The sequence below is a fragment of the Scyliorhinus canicula genome, chromosome 2 (genome assembly GCF_902713615.1).
Source record: "Scyliorhinus canicula chromosome 2, sScyCan1.1, whole genome shotgun sequence".
In the NCBI taxonomy this organism is placed as follows: domain Eukaryota; kingdom Metazoa; phylum Chordata; class Chondrichthyes; order Carcharhiniformes; family Scyliorhinidae; genus Scyliorhinus; species Scyliorhinus canicula.
The window spans coordinates 248,868,764-248,892,216 of record NC_052147.1 but is presented as its reverse complement, the minus strand read 5'-3'; the positions used below and the strand labels follow the sequence as shown (position 1 = coordinate 248,892,216).

The following is a 23,453-nucleotide window of genomic DNA, read 5'->3' as shown; positions in this document are numbered from 1 at the left end:
TCTTTGCATCACGCAGCACACTGTCCCTCCAGCAGAGACCAGAAGTTTCGGCAGATACTGCTGAGTACTGGTCTCCCTGGCTGGATAGGTTGGTATAACATCATCACCTGGAACCAAGTGAGTCAGTAGCTTTGCTAAGCTCCCCCACTGTGGGTTTGATATCCAGATTTGCCATGACAGGCAAACTTTCTATGGTGTCTATTGCTTCCTTGGTCACAATGTTGGCCCTAGAGTACAACGCCAGGTACTGTTCCATCCATTTGTCCAACTGTTCACTGCAGTCGGTGATGACATTGCCACTTTTATTTTCAGTGCAACCGTTTTGTTGATGAAAACTGTTGCTCGATAAATGTGAGGGAGAAGGGAATAGGGGATTATTCTGATAGAGTTAGATACGAATGGCTGAGAGGATGCTCAGACAAAACATAAATCCTGCCATGGGCTGAAAGACCTGTTTCTGTGACATCTATCCTTTGTTATTCAATGTAATATGCTACAAATGTGCATTATTTTGCATTGTGTGACATAACAATAATATGCAATAATTTGCTAAAACAATACACCCAAAATCGTCAACCCTTTGCTTTGTGTGTTTTGGGTTTTTTTCCTTATTGTTGCTTTCAGACAGAGGCACACCTGCTCTAGGCACATCTTTTGTTTCTTTTCGTGCCCCATTGTTGCTCTGTTTACTTGCTATAAATATGGCAGTTAATAAGGTCGCCTTTCTTAATCCTAATTATGAGTATACTTTCAGAGTTACCAGGTATCTCTCGATACCGCCACAAGGTTCAACCTGACTGCCAATCAAAGAGCCATCCACCAGTTAGTTAGTTCAAAGTCAATACTACTTTATTTACACACAGTAAGAACTACTCATGCACAATAACACTACAGGCTAAACTATATCTATCACTAACACCTATACTTAACTTCGGGTGCCTACTTAGGTTAGAGGAACAATGGCCTTTGTTCGGATCTGAGGCTGTTGGGTTCGAAGAGGTAACAGGAGTACAGCTAAGGTCGTCCATCTGGTAGCGAGTGTTGAACTTGAACTTACTTGCTTCTGGTGGTGCTGGTGGAAGGGTCTCTCCGCTTGAGAGCCAAATCCAAAAGGCTGAACCTTTCAAGGGGGTTCCTTCTTATACTTGGAGGGGCTTCGTGCGCTTTTAGGCGGGCCTTAAACTTGGTCCCAATTAATTGGGCAGCTTCTTGATGACTGCCATCGATCTAAGCCAATAAAGGGGTAGGTGCCTTGATGACTGGGCATGTCCTAGGTGGCCGTTGGCCTTGCTTTGTTTGTCTCTTTTGGTTGGGGTAATGGTGCCGGACTGTCTGGAACAGTATCGGCTATCTGAGCACTCGTTCTTTGTTTCCCGGAGATGGGCCATCAACATGTAAATCGACCCAGAGTTTCAATTCCGTCTGCTGACTGCTTTCCAAATATACATTCCGGCTCTGTGCCTGCTTATTGCTTCGTATTGTCCATATTTCCCTATAGGCTCTGTGAGTGTCCATTTTATATACTGAAAGTGGCCATCCCAGATGGCTATACTATCATCAAGAAAAACTAAGGCCAGAATTCTACCACGCCCCCCACACACACACCCTCACTCCTCCAACCCCGTGGCATATTTTCTGGTCCTGGCAAAGTCAATGGACAATTTCGTTGCTCACCAGCCGTGCCACCGGGATCGCCATTGCAGGAGCGGGATCACCTTTGGTGGGACTCAGAAGACTCAGACTGGCGAGCGGTCTCTGCTACCAAAACATTCAGTCTTCTGTCACCCTACCTCAGACAGGTGAAAGAGAATGTTTCCACTTTAAAACCTTTGAAGGTCAGGATATGTAAATTGTGCTTTCGAAGGACCTTTGAAAATAAATAAAACCTTAAATTTTGGTTTTAAAGGAAATAAAATAATGTTTTAACTTCAGCGACATCATGGCTAAAGGTATACAGATCTTTTTTCAAGAGCATAAGATTTCTTACTCCAGGATGAAAAATTGAAAAATACCATAGGAAGCTCAGAATGACAAATCATTTTGTGTTTATTTGATGTGCTGTATAATCCATATTTATTTTTATTAGTGTTGTGAATGATATGAAAATATATTTAAGGCTTACATAAATAACGACAGCCAATATGTCTCAAAATTCATTGCGGTATAAAATGTTTTTAGACGTTTTATGGAAACGGCACTATAAAAATACAAGTGTAATTATCATAAAACCACACATACAACAGAAGTTTCTTCAAAATCAGGATTCAATTAAAAAAAATAATGTATCAATGAACGTTTGACATTTTTATCATTGGCCTAGTGCACTGTGCCAGTGAAGCTCAATGGAAATTCGAGCTATTGCTGTGGGGACCTGAGTTTGAATCCCGCCATGGCAGATAGTGAAATTTCAATTAAATAAATATCTGGAATTACAAGTCTAATGATGAACATAAATCCTTTGACGATTATTGTAAAGACCAGCCTGGTTCATAAATCCTTTTCGTGAAGGAAATATGCCATCATTAATTGGTCTGGCCAACCTGTGACTCCAGACCCACAGCAATCTGGTTGACTCTCAGTTCACTCCGGTTCAAAGGCAATTAGGGACAAATGATTGTATTGCCAGCGACACCCATGTCCCATGAAACTATTAGTAATTTACTTTCTGCATTTCCTTCGGCCCTGGAAGACTAGCTTTGGCTATGTCTCAGAGTTTTCTTTTGTCCTTGTTTCAACCACCCCTTGTTTAAAGCCAATTATATTCCTAACTTCTCCCAGTTCTGATGAAAAGTCATCAACCTGAAATGTTAATTCTGGGCATGATTTAATGGTGTGTTGCATCCAGCCCAGATTTAAGCTTGCGGGTTAAATCGTGGGAGAGGCCGAAATCTGGATCTTCGCTGGGCGCAAATTAGTTTGTGACCTAACCGGCTCGCTCCCGTGTTGGGTTCCGGATACCGCCCACACCTGGCATGACACCAGTTGAGACCAATTAGGAGCAATCTCCATCTAACGGCCTCCCAGGAACTAAAAGGCTCCCCAGTGAAAGGTCACCCAGGCACCGTCTCGCATTCCCATTTAAAAATGGGAAGCTAGCGCAATGGCTGCTAAGGAAAGCTGAGGAGGTGAGTAGTTTTTCAATCCCCAGTATGCAATCTAGGGGCACTGGAGCAATGGTCTGGTCGCCCCTGGGCAGGGGGAGGTGAGGGGCTCAGCATTTGTGGGGCCTAAAAGGGCCATCCTCCAACACTGTGCATACCCATATATGGGGCAACCACAGCAGCCGCTCCCTGTCTGTCCCACCAAACACTTCCACGACAGAGCCCTATTCATGATTCTCTGCTGAAGGTCACATTAACTGCCTTTTGGCTGTGGACCGCCTCTGACTGAGGGCTATTCCTAATAAGGAATTGGCATTTTTATTTTTACTTTAAAACTTCATTTCCAATACGGTTTATAACTTTTTAACTGCTGAAAATTAAAGCAAAAAATAATTTCAATTGAACATGCACATTCTTATATTTACACACAGCTTTATTTAAAATATTTTTGCATTTCTTTAGAAATTTAAACAAATATGGGAAAATGTACAATCTTGTTTTTACTTTACAAACTATGACTTTAGATGAAATTAAGTAACTTTTCAAACCCACTCAATGTCACAATATTTCTTACTGACCTCCTTACTTCCCCACACATAGTCTTAATAAAATAAAGCGATAGCTCATCATTTTTCAAAGGCTCGGCATTGGGTTTGATAAAGACACCCTCCATTACAGTCCAGTTGTAGGTGGCACTGGGGTTCAATGTGCCATGGACCTCAAGATGGCCTCCGATTGAAAGACCATACTGCTCTTTAGTTATTGTTAGAAAGATCTGGGTGCCTGCATGCTTGAAGCGTACACTGTTATCTCGCTCCCAATTGGTTCTGCTGCTGCTCTCCATTCTCACCAAAAGCACTTACTTCCTGGTTTCCAGAGTGGTGACACAAAGTAATGACTGTGTACGTTTCTTCCAGTGTTGACATGTGTCAGCCCTATTGACTGGCCACATTTGATTGGTATTCCTCGCTGGCAAATATGGCGTGGCTTCCCTCTCACTGTCCAGTGTCTGTCATCAGATGCATCCACCCCAGTCACAGACTGCGGACCATTTCCCGACCTGTATTTCACATCATAGGAGTGCAAGTGAACATTGTGCCGGCTACTGAGCAGCTAGACCACAGAGTTGCAGGTCGCGTACTGCACATCGGTGGTAGGGGACAGGCCGAGCAACTGGCAGATGACGAGCACCAGCATGGAACTCCCAGCTGGGGTCACCAACGTTAGAATCACGCACCCACCTGGCCACCCATCTGCCCTATAGGTGTGCTCTCATCCAAGGTATTTTCTTGGGTGGGCATGACCCTGGATGGCCTGACCCCATCTATAAAGCACTGAAAGCACTTCAAACTCTCAAGTGCACTCTTGTGAGTACAGGTGCCATGTCTCAGTTGAGTGTTATTGCCTAGCATTCCAATCAAACTGTGAGGCCTGGACACTTTGCCTGAACATTGGAGTTGTCAGCACCGCATATGCAGCAGCCAACAATCAAACACTCTAGAGCTGGGCTTCAGCACTGGACATATCCCCGCAACCAAAGGGTGAGAGCGTGGATCAGAGGAGGACGCCTGAGCATGGTCTCTCTAATGTTCCCGGCAGATGTCTAGGGGTTCCTGCTGTGGCCGAGGGTGAGTGTGCAGAGCGGGGTCCTCGAGTTCAACTGGGAGGCAGCTGGAGTGGGCTCCAGAGACATCTGCGTCATCCGGATCTGCCAGTTCTGGCGCCTCCCCTTTGGCTGCACCATGGTAGTGACGCCCTCAGTGATGCTCCTCAGTGACTGGGCCATGCTCTGCAGTGGCTCAGCAATGTCCACCTGCATCTGGGGCATATCCCTCAGTGACTGGGCCATGCTCTGCAGTGGCTCAGCAATGTCCACCTGCATCTGGGGCATATCCCTCAGTGACTGGGCCATGCTCTGCAGTGGCTCAGCAATGTCCACCTGCATCTGGGGCATATCCCTCAGTGACTGGGCCATGCTCTGCAGTGGCTCAGCAATGTCCACCTGCATCTGGGGCATATCCCTCAGTGACTGGGACATGCTCTGCAGTGGCTCAGCAATGTCCACCTGCTTCTGGGGCATATCGCTCAGTGACTGGGACATGATGTTGAGGCCCTCAGCCATGGTCATCACAGACTGATCCATGCCTTGAACATTATCACTCAAGATGCTGACCTCGTGCTCGAGGCTTTCCACTGCAGTCACCACCTGTTGGCCTCAGTGCTATGTTTGCCGATGCGATCTTCTGCGCCCGTAGCCTTTGAGACTCTTCCAATCACTTAAATGCACTCACCGGAGTGTCAGTGATGTCACCTCCTAAATCTCATGGCCATGCCCTAACGTTTACACCGGCATCGGACTGGGGCTCAGCTGCATCCTGGGATCCAGCAGACCTCCGACTGCTGACTGCCTTGGATGTTCCTTCCTCCACCTGATGTGCATCAGCAGCTGCGTGATGCTCACCAAATCGCGCGCCAGAAGCCTGTCCACTAATGTCGCTGGCCGAGGTTTGTGACTCTGTGCTGATGGTAGGGGGTTGCTAATAGCTGTGACACGTCGATGGTGGTCTCCTTGGAGCTCTCCTCCAAGATGTTTTCTTGGGTGGCGTGTCCCTGGATTGCCTGACCCCATCAAATGGAGATCCTGTGAGACAATGGACATGTGGTCATTGAGAGGGAAGAATCATTTTGTCTGCCATGAACAACTCCCTTGAGAAAGGTCATCTGGGTGAAGGGGCAGTGGATTCTCACCTCCGCGGCACAGGCCAACCTGACTCTCGGTGACCGCTCTATCCTTAGCCAACCCTGCGGTCTCCAGGGCCCATTCCTCATAGTGGGTGTGGGCTCTGATGTCTAGAACCCCGCCGCCCGTCTGGCCACTTTCATGCCTGTTTTGGGCCAACTTGTCCTGGCGGATAAGGGAGGGGGCATTGTGAGCCACACACTTGATGCCTTTGTGTCTGTCTGCAGTAATAGGTCGTCTGCATACTGGACCAGACATTCGAGGCGAGAAAATGTTGATAAACCATTTGCCAGCTGTCGGTGGAAAATGGAGGGGGAGTTCTGGAATCCTTGTGGGAGGCATGTCCACGTATATTGCTGACCTTTAAAAGTGAAAGCAAATTTGTACTGGCACGCTTTTCCCATGGAATGGACCAGAATCCGTTACTGATGTCCAAAACCGTAAAATATTGTGAGCGGAGTCCCTGTTTGAGCATGGTCTCGGGACTTGTAGCTACCGTGGAGGCTGCTGCTGGGGTGACTTTGTTGAGTTCCTGGTAATCGATGGTCAGACGCCATGATCCATCGGGTTTTCTCACTGGCCAAATCGGGGCATTATTAGTGGAGGCTACTGATCTTAGTACGCCCCGTTCTAATAAACTATCAATAACTTTGGAGATTTCTCCCTCTGCCTCTCGGGGAAATCCATATTGCTTCTGGGGTCTAGGGTCAGGTCCTGTAATCTGAACCGAGCCAGCCATCCTGCCACAGTCGTGTTTATGATGTGCAAATGCTGCTCTGTTTTTCTGCAGAACTGCTCTAACCTGCTTGTCTGTGCTAATTGTCGTCGGATTAAACCAGTATTCGCCTACTGCGCTGATCCTATTAGCATAATCACCTACTGTGAGCGTTGCGGGGGCTCTTGCTGTCTTTGCCATTTTCCAGACACATTTGTTTACTGGATCGATTGAAAGTTTGTGGGAGCTCATGAAATCAATTCCCAAAATGTGTTCTGCTGTGTGGGGCAGATCGACTCAAACTATGGGGTGTTTGGTTGTTTTATTACCTATCTGAATGGAGACAGGGGCTGTGATGTGTCCCTGCTGTGAGTGGCCTGTAAAGCCGCTGAGGGTGATGGTATCTGTAGTGGGCCACGTGTCTTTTTGGAACATGGTGGAGGAATTAATTGTGGTGCGGGACTCTCCTGTGTCCCAAAGAAATTCAATGGGCTGTCCCCGTACTTTTGCTGTAACAACCGGTCGGCCGGACCTATCCCAGATGGTGTCGCAGACCCAAGTTGGGGAGCCCGAACACTGGCAGTCTGTTCCGTTCATGTCTGTCTGTTCTGAATGGGCGCTTACACTATGAATAGGCTTTGCCCTATTCCTTTTTAGAGTGCCTGTCTGCTGAGCTCTCTGTGGCTTTTGTGGGGCATTGCACTCTCGTGCAAAGTTACCTAATTGACCACAATTATAACATTCCTCAGAATTGTGTGGTGGGCTCTTTCTACTTTGTTTACCCATGCGGGGTTTTGGTGTGTCTTTACTGCGTGAATATCTGCTACTGCCTGCTCTTCTTCGGGTTTCCTAAACGCGGGTTTATTGTGTACAGATTGCTCCCAAGCGCGGGACAACCTTTTAAAACCCATTTTTCGTTGTGGGCCTCATCTGAGGGGTCATAATTCACACAAGCTCTCTGTCCTGCCTCTGTGGCATGAGAGATCAGGGTTCGGGTCCATTTGGCCGTGTTTTCTGTGGACAAATGGCGCGGGCTAAGTCTCCGAATACCGCCGTAAAATGGATCCACAGGCGTCCAGCAAACGCTGTGGGGTGTTCTGTTTTCTTCTGCCTGCACTTATTCAGGCCTTCTACGAGGTCACCTCTGTTATAACCGATCGCATCTAGGATCGCCGTGTGCATCTCTGCAAGGGTGCCTCCTCTTACGGTCTGTGGGTCGGGGAGGGCTGCTACAACGGAAGGGTCTAGGCTCAAAACTGTGAGCTTCACTTGCTCTCGCTCATCCAGGCCGTACATGGTCGTCTGCTGCTTAACTCTAGCAAAGAATTGGTGGGGGTTTAAGGTGGGGAGGAACGGTGTGATCTTTTTGCACGCATCCCGTAATTGGGTCACGGTTAAAGGGGTTGTGTAAAGGAATTCCTCGTCTCCGTCCGATGCGGCTCTGCGGTGGGTGGTGACTCGATTCATGGGTGTGTGATCTATCTGCTCTGTGGGGGGTTGGGGTGCTTTTCTCTTTTGGGGCTTTTCTTGCGCACATGTTCCCTGTACATACCTATGTGCGGTTTCATTTAGTTCTTGCCAATCGGGGCCGTTTTCTTCATCTAATTGGGATCCAAATGTGCTTTGGAATCCGTTTTGGACTGAAAGCAAAGACTGCAGTTCTGCAATCTGCTTCCGGCACTTTGCGTGATCTACTGAGCTTTGTCTCTGCTCCGTGGTGGCAGCATGGAGTGCTTGTAACGCTGCTTTTAAATCGCTGCACTGCTTTTGCAATGCCTCTACCTGTTTCTCTGTTTCTTCTCTTACCAGGACCGCACGTTATGTGTCCTGGTAGGCCTTGTCAGATTGGGTCTGGAAGCTGCTCAGGTGCGCTAGACAAGACTGGTATGCCCTCTTGGCATCATCCACCTCTCTGTCCTTCGCTGCCAACTTCCTTCTTAATTCTACATTTTCTTTCTCGATGTCACTAACATCGACTTTACTCATTCGATTCCTCTCATCTATCTCCTTGCGGAGCATCTAAACGACCTCCTCTGTGCCTCGCAATTGTGCCAGACAGAACACAATTGCCATCGGCTTGAGAGCTTTCCCCAAGCTCTTCTTGTGGATTTCACTCAGGTTCTCCCACCAAGTATATCCTATACACCTGGGGCCTGTTTCCTCATTCGCACAAAAGTCACTCCAAAGGGGCCATCCCTTCCCTTTTGAGGTACCTTCTAATCTCAACTTCCCAAACGGGACACTGTCCTACTCTGCTGGTCGCTGCGACCACGAATTCCTGTGGGTTCATAAGGCGTTCCATTGCCTTCATTGCCATTTTTCCTATCTGAATGCACTTTAAATTTGGAACAAGGGGTAATAAGGTGGTGCTGCAAACACGGGTATGGCTTTGCTATTTTCCGGAATACAAACTTCCAACAGTTTTTCGCGACAAAATCTATCAGGTTTACCTTATATCCCTGTTAGTACGCATGCATTAACAAACTTCCAAATTCTGGAGGATTGATCAGAACTGCTTGAACGCTTGTGGTTATTTCTGATCCCAATTGGATTCTAATTCAAATTTTTGGGTTCTCTCTGAGTGGGGGGGCCACTTCTAAGTCGAATCCCGTCAGAGTTCGCCTATAAATGTTGCTACTTGTGCTCTTACTTAATTGCTCTGTTTTAATAACCTTTGCTCTAGAGTCGCCAGGTATCTTTATGATACCACCAAGAGGTTCAAAGCCACGTGCTGATCAATAACTCAATACACCAGTTAGTAAGTTTCAAATCAAAACACATTTATTATACACACAGTCAATCACTACTCATGCATAAAACTCTACTTACTAGACTATCTCTAACACTAAAAGGCCTATATTTAGTTTTGGAAATGGCCCACCAGGTCAGGGGAACAATGGCCTTTTGTTCGATTCTGAGTCTGCAGGCTTCAAGCTGGTATGGACTAGTAGCTAGGAGCGCTTATCTCGTAGCGTGCGTTGACTGTAGACTTACTTGGTTGGTGCAGCTGCTAGGCAGGTCTCTCCTTGTTGAGAGTCATGGTCAAGAGTTGTTTCGAGCTGCCGAGAGACCCTGCCAAGAAGGACGAATTAAACTTGGGGACTCAGTTTTATAGCCCCCAGGGGTTTTGCACCCTTTTGGGCGGCCCAGGACCTGGTCCCAATCAATTGGAACAAGCCCCAATCGTATGAATCGATTTCTCCAATACTGGAGCTGTTCCCTGATGACTGGGCAGTTCCTATGTGTCCGTTGGCCTTCCTTTGTCCTGGCTCCCGCTGGCGCCGGGGAGTCTGGTTTGGTCCCGATCGTTTCAATGTATCTAATTGTTCCTGGGGATTGCTCATTAATATGTAGATGGTTGCTGGTTTTGGTTCTGTGTGGGTTTCTGCAAGTCTTAATACACAGGAAACCTTGCACCTGCTTGTTTCTCTGTGCCTGACCACTTTTCCCTGTATTCTTTGCGGACCTCCATTTTGGAATCGGGAAGTGGCCAACCCAGGTGGCTACACTGCCCCCCCGCCCCCATCTATGGAAGGTGGTATGTTTAGACAATGCTCCTGGGCATGGAAGGGTTGTGCTGGTGCATGCCAGGGTGTGCTGGGGCACAAGCACAATATATGTTGTGGCGGGGGAGGGTGGGTGCAAGGTGCCGGCTTGTTGGGGGGAGGGAAGCAGGAGGGTGGAGGTTATGAGGGTGGCAGATTGGACTGATGCCAGGGGCCAGGGTTAACTTACCCTTGCGACCTAGTGGAGGTCGATGGTCTACCTCCAAGATTGGACAACGGTCCTCCTGGTCACGTTGCCCAAACTGACAGACCGCTGCCACTGCCTCCCAGGCAGCATTAGCGGCCCAGTTACTGGTACTCAACCACCTTGGGGGAACAGGGTGACCATCCTACCTCCATGCCATCCAGCATCCTGGCCAGGTCGGCATTCCCGAAACGTGGAGCAGGTCTATGTGGTGCACTGATTGTGTGCTGCCTGGGAGCAAGTTTGGAGGGAGTGCTTATGAGCCGCTCGCCCTTGTTAGCAGGCGAGGCCTGGTTCCGGCATTTCAGCTGGTGGGACGGCCAGTTCCACCATGAAGCCTGTGGGGGCTAATTTTCGGCACTAAGTGCCATAGTCTCGCCTGCTCGGCCATCAGGAAGTGCCCGATAAGACACTTGGAACTTTTCCTGTTAAATCGGCCCTCTGTTTCTCTCTCCACAGCTTCTGCCATAACCTACTAAGTGCATCCAGCATTTTCTGTTTTATTTACTTAAAAACATATTTATTCACATGCTTGTTGAACAAGTCTTGATTCAATTTGGTGACATTGAACACATAGAACATATAGTGCAGAAGGAGGCCATTTGGCCCATCGAGTCTGCACCAACCCACTTAAGCCCTCACTTCCACCCTATCCCCATAATCCAATAACCCCTCCTTAACTTTTTGGCCACTAGGGGCAATTTATCATGGCCAATCCACCTAACCTGCATGTCTTTGGACTGTGGAAGGAAACCGGAGAACCCGGATGAAACCCACGTAGACACTGGGAGAACGTGCAGACTCCGCACAGACAGTGACCCAGCAGGGAATCGAACCTGGAACCCTGGTGCTGTGAAGCCACAGTGCTATCCACTTGTGCTACCATGCTGCACATTGCATTTAAAAATACAATTGTTTGATATTTAATGCCACATCTAAATAATAAATAATCTTTTATTGTCACAAGTCAGCTTTCATTAAAACTGCAATGAATTTACTGTGAAAACCCCCCAGCCTGCAGACAATGCAAATATTCCCAACACATATGGCGTGTCATTAAGACCCCAACTTCAAAATGCTATGTCGTTGCACTTGTTCATCAAGCAAAGTACCATATGGAGTCCCCAGTGCTCCTGCTCCAAACTCCACTGATAACTTCATAATTGCATTACCTTTTCACGTTCTAGTCTTTTCCTCCCTTATTAAGTGGAGGTTGTTGCAACATGATCATAAACTATGACAAAATTATGGCCAAAATTATTGGTGCTCAAATCCCATGGTTCGATCTCTGTGTAACATAGCAAAGAGCAAACATGGTTGTGATGCAAAAGCTACTATATTTTTTAAAGAGAGAGCACACTCCCAAGGAACTCGTGAGGCATTATCTACATTTCAACCTTTCGTAGAGAAATGGCATTGATGAATGAAGGGGAGGAGAGAAAGTCCATTAAGGAGCTTATTGCCCATTGATGTACTCTTCCATATATCACTTGCTTTGTGTCCTACTGTTGCTCAAAAATAGGCTGCTTTATCTGTGCAGGCATGACAGCGAGGGAGGGCTCTGCTGGCTTGTGTGAAATGCTGATGCCTCGGAGAATCTCTACTCCTTGACAGAGCCTGATTAGTTGGCCACTAAAAGTGAATGGTACTTTAGAAAATTCAGTGTGAGAGACAGCTAAAATAATTTTGTTCCACATGCCCAAGGACTAGAGCTATTCTTTGCACTTTTCCAATATTTGTATTTGTTTTTTGATGGCATGGTAACGAGAATGTACTGTGCAGGAAAAATAACTTTTGGGTTCATCCATCTGGTTGTTTGATCTTTTTAAGTGTTTTCTCTCTCTATATTGAAAGTGATAAATTTATCATTAATTCTCATTTTTATTCTGTCAATCCAGTGCATGAAATATATATTCAGGATGGGTATTTTTTAAAAATCTGAAAACTTTAGAATTATCAGTATTAGATTCCTTTTGTCATCTCTTTGCTTTATTGTATATTTAATCCAACAACGGTCACAAATATTTTGTTGCAACTTATAGCCCTATTGTACTCCCTCTGTTAATGTTGAGTCATTTGCTTCAATATCCAAGTTGTTCATGCAGATTAGCGGCTGGATTCTCCGCAGCCCGACGCTGAAATCGTGGCCGGCGCCGGGGCGGAGAATCCATTTCCCCACATGGAATCGGGACCGGCACCGGTCAATTCATTCATCAGCAATCCATGTTTTTTGGCTGACAGTTGTGAGTATGGAACATAAAAAGGTGACTTGATCAGAGATAGTTGTAGGTGTCTCAGATGGAAACCTCTCTGACTTCTTACAATCGCAAAAAGGTTAAACACAAGTCAAGCTGTACGACTGGCCAGGTAGGCCAAAGAGCGGAGGTAAAATCGGGCTTTGTGAGAGATGTGAGGGATGTCCCGCAGGAACAGCACAATAAAGATGTTTGGATTGCCGGCTGCAAAACTGAAAAGACATCACAGCAGCAACCAGGGAATCGTGCTGAAAAGGTGGCAACCAACATTTTCCAATGTCTTCACTGTGGTGGGAGGAAGGCCCTTGTCATGAAGAATGCCCTGCCCAAATTGTACAGTGCCATGGGTATGGCAAGATTGGTCATTTTAAAACACTCAAATACTGTGTTTTCAGAACAGAAGGGGAAATCCAAAAAACTATGCTCTATCCAAGAGAAAGGGAAGAGGACAATCTTGCCCTCCTAAGAGAAATAAAAGCCCATACTGGAACACTAATATTGAAGTCAATTCATACATAATTTAAATTGCATGTAGGAGCTGGCGCACCATTTTTACATGACACAGTTCAACGACTGTATACAATTAGTCTGAAAATTATATGAATTCAACTTCAAAAACTAGGAGGAATCAAGCTGAATATTAAAGGTCAACTTGATCTAGTTTAAAGTACAAAGGGAGAAGTATGTCCCTGAGACACTGGGTGGACTGCTCCCATGCCCCCTCTGGCAGGTTCAATGGTGGGCAGTGGTGTGAAAATTCGGTAGGAGGGCAAAAATCGATTTTACACACGGTGTGAATTTCCCACGGGATCATCTTTTGGTACCCACCATGGAGGATCAGAAAACCTACTGGTGGCCATCATGAAACTGATTTACATCCCTCTAATAGGTTGCAGATTTAGAAGCGGCCGGAATCTTCTCCCACATGCCCAATTCTCCACCATGCTAATGGGAAAATATGCCAGTCCAGAAACACATTTGGAACAACCTGCCATGCAGAAGTCAGGATTTACCTGAAGAATGCCTGAGGCTGCCTCCTTTGGGATGGAGGCTGGCCAGGACCCTGTCTGTGGAATACCACAGCACTGGGTGGGAGGTTGCATCTATCTGATGGATCTTCCAGATTCAGTGTCATCGAGGAGGTCCATATTCCAGCCGAATGATGTTCCTGGAGATCCACCTTTTTCGGGAGGTTCATCTTCTTTCTTCAACTGTGAATTGTTGAGGTGAGGCACCTTTCAAACATGACACCCAGATATGAAGATGGGAAGCACGCAAGCAAGTCTGTCCCATCACAGAATATGGCGCTAAATCCTCAGATGCATAATTAGTAAGTTTGGGGCCAGCGTGGTTTTCCAGGTGGTTCTCTAACATATCAGTTCCAAAATCAATGGCTCCTTCCAACTACATATAGACCTGACACAATTGAACCAAGGCAGTGAAACGGAAAATGCATCCAATGGCATCTGTAGCCGATAACCTGTCAAAACTCTCAAAGAGTACAAACTTCAACAGACCTGTCACAAATAGTGGATTCTGCCTATCGCCACTAGATTAGGAGACAAAACTCAAAACTACCTTCAAAATAACTCTTTGGACATTACAAACCACCTTAATAATGTCCTTTGTCATGTAAATACAACCACATTGATGCAGATGGGGGAGGGGTGGTGGTGTTGTGCTACGCTTCCTGAAGTCAATGATCAGTTCCTTGGTCTTGCCGACATTTAGAGAGAGGTTGTTTTCGATACACCTTGCAACCAAGTGATTTATCTCTCTTCTGTAGTCTGATTCGTCGTTGTTTGAGATCCGACCCACCAGTCGTATCATCCGCAAACGTATAGATTGAGTTGGAGTTAAATCTTGCCGTAGTCTTTTGTGTATCGGGAGTACAGTAGAGGACTGAGCACACGTCCTTGCCGGGCCCCGGTGTTGATGACTATTGTGCAGGAGGTGCTGTTACCTATCCTGGCAGTTTGCAGACTGTTGGTGAGGAAGTCAAGGATCCAGCTGCACAGGGAGGGGTCAAGTCCAAGATTGCAGAGTTTGGTTATTAGTCTTGTCGGGATAATGTTGTTGAAAGTGGAGCTGTAGTCTGTGAACAGCAGTCTTGTGTAGATGTCCTTGTTGTCGAGGTATTCGAGTGTTGATTATAGAGCCAGGGATATAGCATCTGCCTGCGAAAGCTAACCTCATCTTTCTAACCTTTTGTGTGCAAAAGAACAAAGAACAATACAGCACAGGAACAGGCCCTTCCACCCTCCAAGCCTGTGCCGACCATGGTACCTGCTAAACTAAAGCCAAATGCACTTCCATATCCTTCTATTTCCACCCGATTCATATGTTTGTCTAGATGCCCCTTAAATGCCGCTACCGTACCTTCTCCCACCACCTCCCCAGGCAGCGCGTTCCATATATTTACCACCGTCTGTGTAAATACTTAGCCTGGCACATCTGTTCTAAACTTTTCCCCTTGCACTTTAAACCTGTAATACTCTAATACTTGACTCTCCTACCCTTGGAAAGAGCACCTGACTATCCACTCTGTCCATGCCACCCATAATCTCCCATGCCCTCTCCAAAGCATCCAATGTGGAAGTATGAACATTTATTCAAAAAAGGGATTTGGGAGCACGTGGCGCTGAGGACCCGGGTTTGAATCCCGGCCTTGGGCCACTGTCCGTGTGGAGTTTGCATATTCTCCCCGTGTCTGCGTGGGTTTCACCACCACAACCCAAAGATGTGCTGGTTAGGTGGATTGGCCACGCTGAATTGCCCCTTATTAGGACAAAAAAAAATTGTGTACTCCAAATTTATTAAAGAAAAGAAAAATCTTTCGTGCTGCATATGTTAAAATATTTGACTTTGAAGTCAATTTAAGATTTCCCCCTATTTTCAGGCGAAGAAAATCTCCTTTCTTTGTCTCCAATGAATGTAAGCAATCCCTGAGCTAGTATCAAGGTGACTTATCCAAGCCTAGCTTCTTATTCCCTCGGGCAATACAACAGAAATGCATCAAGCTTGTTACAGTGCATAATATGCAAGCTTGTGATAATGAGCCCCTCACATCAAAATGAAAAACAATCATGGATGATTGCACTACATCCCTGGCAGTACGTGCTTTGGTCCATTTACATCCTATGGATGTGTTTCTTCTCCATCTGTCTGTTGTTGTTAACTTTTAACAAGCTGGCAGTCGTACTAGAAATTTTTTGCCAGTCTGTGCAGAATTTGACAAACAACAAAGTATGTGTGAACTTTCCAAACGCTGTGCTGTGATAAGTCACCTGTAATGTCATTTTCAAAATCCCAAGTGTTCACTCAATGACTATTCATGAGGCAATGTTTACTTATTGCAGACAGTGTTCTGAGCCAAAATAAAATGGCTTCAGACCATAGGTTCTGTCACGTTCAAAGAGAAATTTTCAAGCAACAGAAAAAAGAACACAGACACTCCAATGAAGCTTTAGCATAGCAGGCAACCTTCCTCTTCTGAAGCTCCCACCAGTCCAAAATAGCAGGAATAAAAGAATTGTTGGTCTCTGCTGAGCAATTGGTGCACTGCACATATGCATGATATTCTTGGAATCACATACTATTCCCAGGTTAATAAGTTAGAGTGCTATTGGAGTTAAAGCCATTGCTGGAGGAGCTTTAGTATGTTGATGGAATTCTAGAACGCTACAAACAGAATCAGGCCATTTGCTCCATCAAGCTGTCCTGCTATTTTCTCCACATGAGCTGCCGACTCTCTTGCTTACTGTTGACAACTTTTAATATTTCCCTTTTAAAAGCAATTATCCAATTCCTTCTCAATGGTTTACAGGCTGAGGGGAGGCCTGTAAAATTTCCTGGTTTCCTTAATGCTGCTCTTCTCCCACTGTGTGCAACTATATGCAATTTTACATGGAGCAGATGAGGTCAGGGGTGGCCTGCTATCCTCACCCCAATTAAGGCCGCGTAAATCTACTTCTTGCCGAGCCTCAATTTTGAGGACAGCAGGAAAAAACAAATGAAAATCGCTTATTGTCATGAATAGGCTTCAAATGAAGTTACTGTGAAAAGCCCCTAGTCGCCACATTCCGGCGCCTGTTCGGGGAGGCTGTTACGGGAATCGAAACGTGCTGCTGGCCTGCTTGGTCTGCTTTCAAAGCCAGCAATTTAGTGTTGTGCTAAACAGCCCCTTAAAATGAAAATCGCTTATTGTCACGAGTAGGCTTCAATGAAGTTACTGAGAAAAGCCCCTAGTCGCCACATTCCGGCGCCTGTCTGGGGAGGCTGGTACAGGAATCGAACCGTGCTGCTGGCCTGCTTGGTCTGCTTTAAAAGCCAGCGATTTAGCCCAGTGAGCCATCCAGATGAACTCAGGGGAAGAGAGGACGCCAAGCAGGTCACACTGCTCAGACCTTGGCCCTCCTCAAGGGCTCCCTTTCATTTCCCTACCCAAAGTTTGTCCCTCCCCCTTCTCACTGTGGATGCTGCATCACCCCCCACCCCACACCCCCCTCGCCACTAGCCTCTCTATCACGATCCTCACCGGCCCCTTCCCAACCCACCATGAGAACAATCGCACTTACCTGGTCCTGAACTTGTTCTCTCTGTCCTTGCCGTTGCTGCCACTGGTGCTGCTGGGACTATGGAGCTCTCTGGGGTGGGACGTTTGTCCATTCTTCAGCCAGTTCATGCTCCTCAGAGCATGAAATGGCTGTGGGGCTGCTGTGCCCTGTCAACTGTTCAGGTGGAGAGATGGGGTCGCGATTCTCCGAAACGGAGACAGAGTGCTCGCACCGTCGTGAAACGGGCGCGGGGACTACCAATTCTGGCCCCCACAGGGGACCAGCAAGGCGTTGAAGCAGTTCACGCTGCTCCAGCCTCCCTTTCTGGTGCCAAATGGGCGCCACGCCAGCCAGCACCTGCGCAGTTGGGCCGCACCAATCAGCGCATGCGCTGGTGGGCCGTGCCAACCCGCGCAGGAGCAGTTGGGCTGCGCCAACCCGCGAATGGGGGTACTTCCTCAGCGCGCCGGCCACGATGCAACAGGGCATGGGGGTTCGGGGCTGGTCGCATAATAAAATAAGGCTGGGGCTCGAGAGGCCGGCCTGCCGATCGGTGGGCCCCGATCGTGGGCCAGACCCCATCGGAGGCCCCCCCAGTGAAGGAGCACTTTTCCTCACCCCCAGGTCGCCCCCGACCCTTCGCGCAGAGTTCCTGCCAGCAGCAACTAGGTGTGAACGGCGCTGGTGGGACTCTGCAGTTTCCACGTGGCCGCTTGGCCCATCAAGGCCGGAGAATCGGCAGCCAAACATGCCGGCGCAAATGGCGGCAATTCTCCGCTCCTCGGAGAATCGCCTGCCAGCGTCGGACCGGTGCCGCCTGAAAAAATGACGCGAACGGCAATTCTCCCATATAGCGCGGCATGGGAGAATCACGTCCGGGAATCCTACCATCCAAAATATCCTGCTCTTAGATTTTGCTTCCACAAAGGATTGTGGCAAAACAATTCCTAATGCTACCCACCTCCTGATGTTGACAGAGATGAAAGCTTGGCTTCTAAAATTACATTACCCATTGTGATTGGAAGACTATCTGATATTTGTAATTGTTTCAGCAGTGGTTCTAAAAGTGCTGTTACCAGGAAATAAAGAAAACATGCACTATGTTAACTGCACTGACACCATTCATGACTGAGTGGTATGTGACTGACACAACAGTTCCTGCAGCATTGGCTCATAAATCTAATGGGATAATTTTAATCCCTTGTGCCTGACAAGAATGGAGCGTGCAAAGAGCTGGAAATTGAGGCAGCATGACTTGCACGTTATCTCTGCTGGCTTTTAACAGGCACATTTAAGCAGACGAAGGGCTAACTGAAATGCAAAATTTGGGGCCTGATAATGTTATTCAGATCACAGGGTTATTTTAGTATACCTTTCAGTGAATTTGGCACCTGCTGAGATTTTGAACGGACTTCACAAAGATCTCTTGGGACTCCCTTCAGCTCCCATTAAAGACAAAGCTAAATTTTACAGGAATCTCTGAGCCCTTTAATGACTTTGCACGTTGCAATGAAAAAAGGGAATATTATAATTCAGTGTATCACAGGATTTAAAATCTATACAGAATTAAGAACATTCAAGATATTCATTTTGATTTTTAAATTGTAATACCAGTAATTTTAGACATGGCATTAAATTTAACCCTTGCTGCCAAGTTGAACAATTTTGCTTGATACAACACCAGCTTCTCAACTAGAGCTTGGGATGAATATATTATGTCATCATAATCCTTCATTTCATTGCAAGAGACAACACTTTTTGTTGTATTTTATCAACTGGTTTAAGGTGACCGTTATATGATTTGATCACATGCTAAGATAATGGTTGAAGGCAGCATGGTGGCGTAGTGGGTTAGCACTGCTACCTCACGGCGCCGAGATCCCAGGTTCGATCCCGGCTCTGGGTCACTGTCCGTGTGGAGTTTGCACATTCTCCCCGTGTTTGCATGGGTTTCGCTCCCACAACCCAAAGATGTGCAGGGTAGGTGAATTGGCCGCACTAAATTGTCCCTTAATTGGGAAAAAAAAAGGAATTGGGTACTCTAAATTTAAAAAAAAAGATCATGGTTGAGTAACTTGAACAGTGCCAATATCCCTTTCCCATGCATTCTGATTTTCATATAGTGATGGTAAAGGTACTGACTGTTGATTTGCGATAGATGTGTGCACAAGAATAAGGCCTATTCTTAATCCAACCCGTACCAGCCTCCCCGAACAGGCGCCGGAATGTGGCGACTATGGGCTTTTCACAGTAACTTCATTGAAGCCTATTTGTGACAATAAGCGATTTTCTTTTCATTTCATTTCATTTCATAAGGGAACACTGACGGTGGGAGGTTAAAATTGTGCCTGGCCCCTTGCCTCTCGCACAATTCACACTGTTTGTCCTTTTAACTGATCTATTTCTTATTTAATATCAGCCAACCAACCTAGATCAGCAGGATTCTAATTCAAAGTTATGTTCCAGCGATGTCATATCTGCTCTCATTGCATTTTATCTCCAAATTGCAGAAGCCTTGTTCAGGTTTATATCCATTAGCTTTGGCAGTGGGGTTGGTATGTGGGAGTTCTTGAAGCAGTATTTTCTTTTTGTTTCTGAGATTTTGACATCGCAGGCTCAGTTACTCATCCCAAATTGCACTTGTGAGGTATAAAAGATGGCTCTCAGCTATAGCTCGCTGGATTATGGGATATTTACTGTCTGGTTTTCCCAAGACGGTTTCCAGTTTCCAGGTCGTTTCCTTCATCTGCACGTTTTTTGGCTGGCAACCATGGGGTCAGTTTTTTAAATTTGTTATGAGAGTCATTATTTGCTTCTGGATGGGAGGCAAGATTGGGCAGAGGAAGAAAGGAACAGTAACAATAATCACCACCAGAATCTGAACCCCTTCAAGCTACTCCGATGTGGGTATTATATGTAGGAGGCTATACACTTTACACAGGATCTATAATCCAAGATTCAACTATTGGACTTTGATGAGGAAGCGGTGATCAAGCATGGGGGGCAGGGGGGCGGAAATAATTTGATGGAGCTGTAGGGTGAATTTTTCAGAGGTGAAGGGTTATTTAAACATTAATTTGTTGGGCTGGGGGGAAATGCCCCAGCTCCTCTTGGCACCTATCCAATGGATTAGACCTCTCTTCTCAACATGGTGAAAGAGGTAGGTTCTGAGGAATGTTTTAAAGAATGAAAAAGAGGCACAGAGATTGGATGGGAAGAATTCCAGGGATAGGAGCCTTGTCAGCTGGGTCACTAATCAAAGAATACATGGAATCATAGAATTTACAGTGCAGAAGGAGGTCATTCAGCCCATCAAGTCTGCATTGACCTTTGGAAAGAGCACTCTACTCTATCCCAGTAACCCCACCTAACCATTTTTGGACACTAACGGCAATTCAGAATGGCCAATCCACCTAACCCTTTGGACTGTGGGAGGAAACCGGAGCACCCGGAGGAAACCCACGCAGACACGGGGAGAACATGCAGATTCCGCAAAGACAGTGACCCAAGCCGGAAATCGAACCTGGGATCCTAGAGCTGTGAAGCAACAGTGCTAACCACTGTGCTACTGTGCCTCCTTAAGGTAATGTTGGACAGATTAAAATCCGGGATGTTCTAGAGGCCAAATTTGGAGGATTAGAGATATCTCAGAATGATGTAGGGCTGGAGGAGGTTACAGAGATGAGGAGGAGTGAGGCCAGGGTGGCATTTGAAGATGGAAATGAGAATTTTAAAATTGGGATGTTGTTTAACCAGGAGCGTCTGCATGCTGATCTGCACCAGGGTGATAAGCAAACAGGACTCACTGCAAGGTAGAACATGAGTATCCAAGTTTTTCATGACCTCAAGTTTATGTGGGATAGAACTTGGGAGGTCAGGCAGGAGTACACTGGCATAGTCAAGCCTCAACGCAACAAAGCCCTGATTGAGGGTTTCAGCAACAGACGAGCTGGGGCAGAGATAGAATTAGGCAATGTCACAGAGGAGGAAATAGACATTCTTAACATATGTGATCAACACTCTTCATGTGATGATTTAGTAGATGTATGTGTCCATAGCATTTGCTTCTCTGCATCTGCCTTTGGTGTTCAATTTCCTGATTTTTTAAAATTGGATTAAGTGACAAAGTTCCAATATTATTGGCAGTTTACAGATCGACAGAAAGTTTATGGCCTTGGGAGTATATCTTGAGATATAGTAGAATTTATGGAGTCCCTGAAATGTACAGGGAGTGTCAGACCAGAACAAGAAGCAGTGTGGTGAAAAGTGAGAGTTTCTAAGCCAAAGTTGCATTGTACCAAGGTTTGGACTGAGCCCCTTCATCTTCCTAATTGTCATGAGTGTTCCATCTGAGAAAGTGAGATAGTAAATGCCATGGTAAATGATAGTTGCAGATGACATTGAGCAATGTGATGAGGTCATGAGAACATGACCGAAAAGCACTGAAAGACAGTAGACCGAAGACCCAATTTATGGAGCCTAGGGAAGAGGATCAGAATGAAGATGTGAAGAATTGGAAAAAGTACCTGGATCAATGGTGGCAAAAGAAAGAAGATTGAAAATAGAAACTAAGCTGCCATCTGATACCTTCTTCAACTGCAGCCAACAGTGTTCCATTACAATTCCATGAGAACCTGAAGAAAAGTATCTTCCAGTGTGTCCAATGTTTGTAATTTAAGATCCTAAAGATGTTACTAATATCAATCTGTTTGCTACTTCTTGTCTTCCCGAGTTAATAGCTGCTAATATCCAGAATCTGCAAAAATTCATGCCCCACTATGGGTAGCTTATACAGTTTCATATTTCCTTCCTGTTTGGTTGCATTTATAATCATATAAGTGTAGCAGTGTTTGTAATTGACTTGTTCATTTTCAATTCAACAGATGTCGGCTCAGTTGAGGGTCTGGCATATCACAAAGCTTGGGATACTCTTTACTGGACAAGTTCGACAACATCAACTATTTCAAGGCATACAATTGACCAAAACAGGTTTGGAGCTTTTGACCAAGATATCATCGTTGCAATGTCTCCCGATGACCATCCTCATGTGCTTGCATTGGATGAGTGCCACAAGTAAGAAGTTATCGTTTTTTTCCAGTTCATTAGATTACTCATTTGTAATTGCCATTTTGGTATAAAATTACCTTCTCATTAGCTAGAACTATTGAAACAGTTTGGAATTTTAAAGGAATTAATTCATTTTACAGTTGTCTGTCTATTTTCTCTTCTTAATATGTGGAAATTAAAATCTTCACTGTTTAGCTAACCTTGTGTGCCATAAGAAGGCAATCAATTGATCTGCTCCCAATTCTCTTGAATGACATTCCTGAACTTGTCTCTACGTAGACACAACATATTACACCGCTATCATTGATTCCTCCAAAGAAACTGGCTAAAGTCCAGAACTGGAGAATCATGCCTGTATTCTACTGTTCTGTAATTACATATTGGCATTTTATTAGGCAACATCCTGACACGGCTCTTGGTGGCACAGTACATTCTGCAGAATTTATAGGGTGTCCCAATTGGAGAGATCACAGAGTTCATTCCTTCACTCGCATGAATTTTTAGTCTCGATTATGTTACTTCAGAAACTCAGAATCAAAGATTCAGCCATAATGAGCCCAATTGAAAAGAATGTCTTGTGCAGTGAGTTCTTCTAAGGCTGAGACAATGACAGGTTTCCTGAGACACAGCAAAGGGAAACTGCGATGATCCCTGGGAAATACTGGTCAGCCCCCCCCCCCTAGACAAAGAGCATTCATAATCAATGGACAACGAGAAAGAACAAAATGCAGGCCACTTTGGTTTCTTTAAAGTGAACAAACTGTGAGAATATAGTGAAGCATTTTGCAATGCCCAGGGTTATGAAATTCCATATTCAAATGCAAGTGTTTCTTTCCTTGAATGATTTCAGGACATTGTAACATGAATCATAACTTTCAGGTAATATGTTGGGAAAATAATTTTCTCTTGCATACACCAACCTGCCTTTAAAAAAAACCCCAAAGAGTTCAGTCCCTTTTAGAAATAATAGCCCATAACTTCCTGGTCCCCCTGTGTCGCATTTAATGGGTACCCCACTGATGTGCTGGGATGTGCTGGGGAATCCCTCAAGGAGGTTTCCCACATGAGGGTTTACCAGGCAATTGTTCAGAAGTATTAACTTCCTCTGCACAGTTGTGCTGGGCTGGGCGCCATCTGACAGAAATGATGTAAAATGTGAACTTTGGATGGTTCTGCCAGTTTTACACTGATATTTGCTCTGAAAGAATTAGAAGGGAAAAAAATCACTTCCAACTCCAGAGTAAATATTTAAAAAGCCCAAATCAAACC

General features: G+C 45.8%; 1 protein-coding gene across 1 annotated transcript in view; it reads left to right on the top strand.

Moving 5' to 3' along the window:
• Positions 1-23,453, top strand: part of LOC119962094 (low-density lipoprotein receptor-related protein 1-like) — a 2,271,162-nt gene that overhangs the window by 1,820,663 nt on the left and 427,046 nt on the right. The window contains 1 exon segment of the mRNA XM_038789946.1: positions 22,001-22,190. Coding sequence (XP_038645874.1) covers positions 22,001-22,190 — 190 coding nt within the window.